Consider the following 8009-nt stretch of genomic DNA (forward strand, 5'->3'; position numbering starts at 1 on the left):
ATTACTATGGTTAATTTAACTAATTAAGGTTTAAGGTATACAAGGTTATACTTAATACTTTTCAAAGGTTAAATCTGAATCGGCGTTTGTTTTAAGACAGATGCTCGATAAAATTTGGATAATTTCATTAAATAAATTAAAATGAGAAACAAATCTTTTTTTCGAAACTATACTAATTTAAATAATTTGATTAAAAAAATATAGAGATACACGTAAATTATACGAAATGGATTTCGGTTTCCGAATCGGGAAAAAAATAGGAAATTTTTAACTAAAATAAGTCAAACACTAGAGTTGTAAGTGGATATTCGGGAGAATCTAACCTCGCATAGTTAATATGGTGAAATGCAAAACCAATGGTGAAAAATGATACGAAAAATAATTATATTCTAGGAAGCATGGAATCACACTCTATTTTCAAAAGTAAAATGCTTATCGATGATGATGCAGATGATGGATTAAAAAGTGTTCAAGATATCGAAGTTTAAATTGTTTCGGTATTCATACAATGTCTAAAAAAGAAAATTAATTTGAAATCTAAAGTTTGCATCAAAAATCATAGTGCAATGTTTTTTTTTTTAATTTTTTTTTTAAATGGTAGGCATTTAACTTACCGTTCTTGCTTTGTAAGGTGCCGGAAGTATTGCTCATTTAGCGTTAATTGGTGAGCACTTTGTGACCAAAGTCGCAGAGTCGACAACATAACCCACGCCACACTGTCACACATACCAGTCCATAAGGTGGGCCACATTCCCTCATCACGTACAACACAGGACACTACACAAAGAGAAACATCCATGCCCTGAACAGGATTTGAACCCACAAGTATTGGCTTCGCCTTAAGGCACGCAAACCGCTCAGCCGCCTGGCCTGCTCATAGTGCAATGTTTAGTACTTTATTTGTAGTACTTTATTTCAATGTTGGTACTTCATTTACGTCACACTAGAGTCGCACAATTGACTATTGGCGATGATTTGGGAAACATCCCTGAGGATGATCCTAAGATTTGCCATCTCAATTTTGATCCTCTACAGAAGGGATGGCGCCCCTGCTTTGTAGCCCAACGGCCTGCGCTCGAAGTAAAGCAATTTACGGTAGAACAGTTTAACGAGGACCAATACTGCACAACCCTACACAAGCTGATCAAAGTGGTGACCCACCCGCTTTCTGACAGCAGCCAGTGATGCTTGACTTCAGTGTTTACTGAGAACCGTGTCTCTACGATAAGTCAACTGCGGGATCAATGTAACACGGAGCTAATTTTTTCTTCTGGAGATAAAATCAAAACAAAAGTAAGTGTGGTTGTAGCTTCAATGAGCAGTGAAGAAATAAATAATTCTGTTTCGAAACAAGAAGTAGCGATATCACAAATGGTATATAGTTTTAATAACAAACCGCAAGATGGATCATACCTATATTCTTTTAATGTAAATTAAAATGTTATTCTTTTCAAAGTGAAAGTTGAAATATTGCAATCAAACAGAAAATACCTGCAGTTGGCAGGGCGATGCGATTCCGGAAGCATGAAATCGCTTATTACTGAAGAGGCAGCTAATTTGTTGGATTTAAAAAAAGTCGTGATGTAGGTCAAATTTAGTTGGATTAAAACTGTATCTCCGATTATTGAAGAATCCTATCACCAGTAAATAACGATGAGAAATCGTTTAGATAGGAAATATAGTTTATTTTTATTTTTTCCAGATATTTCCGGAAATGTTCCTTTGGAAATATTAAACATTTGTAACTTGAATTTGTTTGAAAAAAAAAAGTACGCTAATACTAATTTTTTTTTACCCAAAAAAATAATGTTTTTTTAGGAGGTGAAATATTTTATGAATTCCTTATAGCAAATCAAATTTTATTAAGAGGTAATTCTATTAACTTAATTGAAACAGTTTCCGCATTTATGGATACAGGTTCTACGAACCTTTCCGTCTAGGAATATACATAATTTCAAATATTACTTCTCATAGATCAGTGTCAATGAAGTGTTAAATAGTTTTGGGGAATTAGAATCTATTGGTATAACTATAAATGATAATTTAGAAGAGGAAAGTTTTCTTTTAGCTCTCTCTAAAAACTCTGTAGATTTCAATGACGGGAGGTATCAAGTCAGGTGTGATGCCACAATTGGCATTACATATTTATTTCCTATCCTTTAAAATATCTTTTATTACTTAAGCTTATTTTTATTAATAGAATTATATTTAAAATAAATCAATGACTTAACGAACATAAAATATTTATTCTTCTCTTACAGATCAATGTAACGGATACTTTTTATTTCATTACTAATGCAAACTTATTAATTCACTGTCGTGCCTAATCGAAAACAAAAATCTATTAATAACTTTTTATTCTAAATTTCTAACCGCTAAATGTTTCTGTTGCATGGTTGCAATAATTCTCAAAAATGTGTTGGCGACTCGTGATCGCCAAGGTATTTTCTGAACCCAATATTGATATGCTGGTTGGCTTTGTTTTGGCTATGTTATCTTTTGATCATTCGCCAATTTTGGATCTCCTACCCATACTTTCTGTGTCCGTTAGGAGCAATTGTATTCACTTTTAATTCAAAATTTGTGGCGACTTGGAGAGCCCTTTGGGTCCTCCTGTCCCTGCCATCCGAACGGATTTAAAAATGCAATCGTAACGGAATGCTAACAAAAACTTCTTAATGTGGAAGTTATAGTTTCTCGATCCCTTTAAGGGATTTATTTTTGATAATTTGTAATTATATATGATGGCCATTCCTCATAAATTGGATTTTTAAACGATTTATATATGAATTTCCCGGAGACTGTCATTTTGTTTCATACTGTTATTAACGGCCAATACGAAAAATAATGAATTTAGATATTTTCCACTGTACAAATAATGGCAGCCACAGATGAAGAACAATCACCACCATACCAGGCTACCATGAAAACGTGATTACAGGGAGAAGTTAAATAATAGCTAGTCACTTAACCTCAGCAGGGCTTATAGCAAGCTAAGAAAAATTTATTTCTACAAGAGGTAAGGCGTCAAAAATTTTCATTGCCAATGACGAAAATTCGTTGGTGCAGATATCAAACTGAAACGGTGTTTTAAAATTATTAATTTACCAAAATGGCGCAATATTTTACTGAGGTAAAAATTTACTGGCACTATAATGACCCCCAAAGTCACCGAATTTTGAAAGATTATACGCCAAGTCGGCGTTAAATCCTTTAAATTCCACATAAAATGAATAGAAGGAGATTTTATTGTCGAAGAATTCATTACAGTTTTATCAGAAATTGATGGAGTGTTAAACTCCAAAATATTGACTTCTATGTTGTTTTATTTCGAAAATTTTGAAGACCTAATGTCAGGGCATTTTTTTATTACCCATCACAGGACCTCATCTTGGAGATATCAATGAAAATAGATTCGGTAAATGGAAAAGTATTTCTCAAATTTGGAGACTTTGAAAGAGATATTAAAATAATCTCGAAGAATGCCATAAATCGCAGTTCAGCAAAAAATAACTTTAAGTTCATGACATGAGTCATGGTAAAGGAAGAAATTTTATCGGACTTTAAATGATAAACATGGAGAATATTCAGAGAAAGTAATAGAAAGGCAAGAGTTATATTTACATGTTTGCCACAAGGCAGCTTACTTACCTGAACAGTAGGTAATAACAGTATGTAGGTAGTGTATTTTAAGTGTGTTAACTACTATGTTGAAATGTCATTAAAATTATTATAGTTAAAAATTATAGTTTGACCTTGCTACTACCTTTAAACCGATCTTGCTATTAAACTTCATTATCCAATACTATGATTTATATTTGTAATATAGTTGATACTATGGTAACTGAAATATGATTTAATTTAACACCCTAATCAAGGTTGTACCGAATTTGAACAGTGTTAAGGTTCAAAGTAGAAGATAATATTAAGTAAACAATTATCTTCCAACAGATTTTAAAGATTTTTTTCAAAGTCAATAAGTGTGAGTGTTTAATTTTCGCTGTCAGTTCTCTTGACGTTTGATTCAATTTTTCTTGAAAAAAAATGATTTACTCCCTCTTTATTGAATTCGACTGAGCGGTTAGCACAAAGTGCAACTTCGAGGTTACAATCTCATTTTTTTAACTTAACATTCACGAGATTTCAGTTGTAGTACCCTTTCCATACACAGCACAAATGTTATGAGCATTTCTTATGGCGTTAGAATCTTTGATAAAACAAATAGATGAGGTAATCTAAAATGTTCATTTTCTTCTCTTGACATTTGGTCTAAGACTTAACAAATAATGGCTTGAACAGAAAAAACAGAGCAAATAATTCTGCTTGAACTAAGCATCATCTTTCGAATGATTTTAAACGTTATGCCAAAAATACATAATTACAAGCAGAGTACATTTAAAAAATTGACCAAAGCTTAGTCGCCAACCCAGTACGTTAAACGTTCAATCGATTTTTTTAAGAGTGTAGTAAAAGACGTTGAGAAAAGGTCGCAGATAAGTATAATCAAGGGCGTTGGTAAGTTCAAAGGATGTTGATAAGTTTAAAGGACGTTGATAAGTATCATCAGTATTGTATCGTTTGATGCTTTTTCTTGATATTTTTTGTATGTATCATTGGAAAATTTATTTTTAATAATTGCTTAACTTACCTAATCTCCCATCTCTTTCATCTGAATGTTTTCTTAAGCACACAACTATGATAAAAATAATGATCACTAGTACCAGAGAGGAAACAACTATGGGCACCACCAAGGTCACATTTTTATAAAATGGTACATCAGTTTCTCTCTTTCCAAATGCAGGGGATGATGTAGGAGCTGTTGATAAAATTAATTTTATTTTTAAAATTTTAATTTTCTGTAGACTAAAAAATAACTCATTTTGTCATGAAAAAATTTCATTTACAGCAAGAAGTTTACTTCTTTCAGTAAGCATAACTAGTTTCATTGTTAACTCTGAAATCCATTTTGATGTTCAAAAGTTATTGTTTTTGTAAACCGTTTATAGAGCTTACTGAAAGAAACAATGTCATACACATTTTCAGCACGACCGTATTTCTACAATGCTTATGGTCTGTAATATAATGCACATCTCTAATCAAAAATATATTCCACAAATTTAAAAATGAACATCATAAAATACAAACAATCAATGAGGAATATATTTATTCAAAATTTTTAAGAAAATTTTAAACAACTTTAGTATTTATTTCTTATTTTAACTTTAAACAATAAATCATGTATAGATACATTTGTCAACATCGCTAACATATGATTAACGCTTTTAAGTCTTTCATTTAAAATTAAATTAAAACTAATGTTAGCATTTTAAATCATTTTGTCTATAAATAAGATGAAAAAAGCTAATAATTCATTTCATATAATGTAGTGTTTAATATTTAATATGTTATTTGCATTTAAAAAACCTTGAAATATCAATAGTGATAAAAATAATATGTCCCTATAAATATCACTAATATTTTTTTTATAAAAAACATTACATTGAAACTTTTTTCATAAATTTGTTAATAATTTTAAAATAAAATATATCAAATTCTCATATTATGAGCATTACATAAAAAATACATCCTAATGCATATTGGTGTTAAAAAAAATATTTTTTCTTAAAAATTTATCAATAACTTAAATCTAATAGTACAAGAACTACTGTACCTATAATACAGGTAATACATGTAATATCTATACCATAGTTAGGTATAAAATTATAGCTAAATACTGGCCTGAATGATTGATCTTAGTACCTAGTGGGTTGAGGGAGGCTGTACGAAATGAATATTCCGCTTGGGTTAGGCCAGCGTCACTGTGAGCTGTTACCATCACTTCATATTCTCTGTCTGGTGAAAGATTTCTTAAAAAATAAACATCTCTCGGCATTTCTAATTTTTCTACAACTTTTGACCACTGGCTGATATATTTTGGCCGGTACTGAATTTCGAAATGCTTGATAGGGCAGCCACCACTTTGCCAAGCTCCAAGATTCAATACGACGAAAGTTGTGTTTGGCGACAGGAAATGCGAACCATGAGGTGACATTGGTGCTGGAAAATATAAATAAAAATACCAATTATTTGTCTGCAAAGGACCCATTATTTATGAGCTAATATTTTTTTTCTTCTCAGAAAATAGTTTGCATTCCAAGTTGCATCGTTGCAAGTACCAATATATCTCAGACTCTTGAAGATTAAATATTGAATTTGTTTCTCAGCTTTTTCAGTAAGTACAATAATGCCTTCAAGGGAATAATTTACTACTTTAATAACTATTGTGAGCACGTGACTGTTACTCATAAGACTTTTGAGTTTGAGATTGTTTTAGGTTCATTCGACCAATGAAATAAAGTAAACGATTAATTTATTACTTTTATTATTGTGAAATCTTAATAATTATTAATAAAAAGTTTTGTTCACTTTTTTTTCTGACCAGTTAACTTTCATCATAATAATAGATGCAACAAAATTTCCGAAATAAAAATAAATGCATTTTTGCTTTACTTTTTATGTAAGGCATTTCGGTTTCACAACTAGAAAGGCACACTACCTTTGTATCCAGTCGAAAATTTTCAAATATTAAGCATGTTTGTTTAGTCTATTCTTTTAATTTAATTAGTATCTTACTATATATAAAAATCCAACGATAGAGTCAAAGTTTTTCATTGTTGTCTGTGCATTTTTATTGGCCTGAAAATCATGTGTTAGGATAAAGTTTTTCCTCACTCATTGCCATATTGTTTCGTTGTCATCAGTAGAAAATTATTAAAAATCATGAAGGTATTGTTTTTCCATAAATATTTTTGCATCCCTAATTCAAATTTACTTTCCAGCAGTTCTGTTATCAACTAGTCTTTTAATTTAGGAGTTCAAAACTAAGATAATTTTTGTTACTATTATAATGTAATTATGTGCTACATTTTAAGACAAAATTATTTATAAAGGATGTATAAGCTTATTAACCTCTTAACAATTAGTATTTTTGGGCGAATAATATTAATGTACTCTTTTAAACAACATTTAAAGAGATCTGTTAAATGATCAGCATCATGCACGATGAGATGCAAGAAAAAATAGAACTTAATATATTCACCTGTTTGGCAAGATAAAATATAAAACTACGGTTGTTAACTCATGAAATTTTTTTGAAATATATAATGTTATAACAATACAAATGCTATTTTAAAAATGATAACCTAAAAATAATTCAAAAATTACTTCACCAATAGATCTAAATATTTATAATACTAATCGATAATAATATTTGGAAGTAGGAAGTGGTGACACAAGTGTAAGCAAGCGTAATTTTTTTGTACATATATGTTAAGTAAATAATTTTAATTTTAGTAGGAAAACTATTTTCTACTAGGAAGTGGCAATTACTGCGAAGTAATCATCGGAGTTTGTGAGCGGCACCGAATAGGGGGCTTTAGTCCCCCTAGTATTTAACTGAAAAATTAAAGCTTTAAAATGAGTTTAAAAACCTGAAACAGTGATTTTTTATTCATTTTCTTTGGAGAAAAGACTTCGAAAAAATAACTGAAATGCGTTTTACTTAAAATAATTTTTTCACTTTTTTCTTAATTTCTACACTTTCGTAAACTGCATTTAAAAAAAATTATTAATTTATCCTCAATAATAACTTGAAAATACAAATAAACACCATTGAAATTTATTCTTGCTTATAAATTTTATATTTATAAAGCTGTGAATTTCTTAACTAAAATAGTGTTCAAGGTACATGATGTATTTAAAACTGTCCTTTTAGAAAGTATATTTTAAAAGTGTGCAAAAATTGCTAATTAAAATATTATCATCTTGTAAATCATTACCTGCTCCTAGTGTCCTGGTTGTTACTTCAACACTAGGCTCTCCAGAACCAAGACTATTGGAAGCCGTCATATAAAGATGATATCGAGTACCGCATCGCAAACCGCCCAATGAGTAATGGTCTTGGATATTGCTCAGTCGTAACTGCTCCCAATGGCCATCATCAGTTTTAT

At 30.4% G+C, this 8009-nt stretch overlaps 1 protein-coding gene across 1 annotated transcript; it reads right to left on the reverse strand.

Annotated features, from left to right (window-relative positions):
• Positions 1-614: 614 nt before the first annotated feature.
• LOC107441335 (cell adhesion molecule Dscam1) lies at positions 615-8009 on the reverse strand (the record flags this gene model as incomplete). Its single annotated transcript, XM_043057166.1, is given in 4 exon segments — positions 615-870; positions 4649-4816; positions 5761-6057; positions 7839-8009. Coding segments are annotated over 4 exon segments (892 nt in total), but the record flags the coding sequence as incomplete, so codon positions are not given.

This window comes from Parasteatoda tepidariorum, unplaced genomic scaffold (assembly GCF_043381705.1).
Source record: "Parasteatoda tepidariorum isolate YZ-2023 unplaced genomic scaffold, CAS_Ptep_4.0 HiC_scaffold_2397, whole genome shotgun sequence".
Taxonomy (NCBI): Eukaryota; Metazoa; Arthropoda; class Arachnida; order Araneae; family Theridiidae; genus Parasteatoda; species Parasteatoda tepidariorum.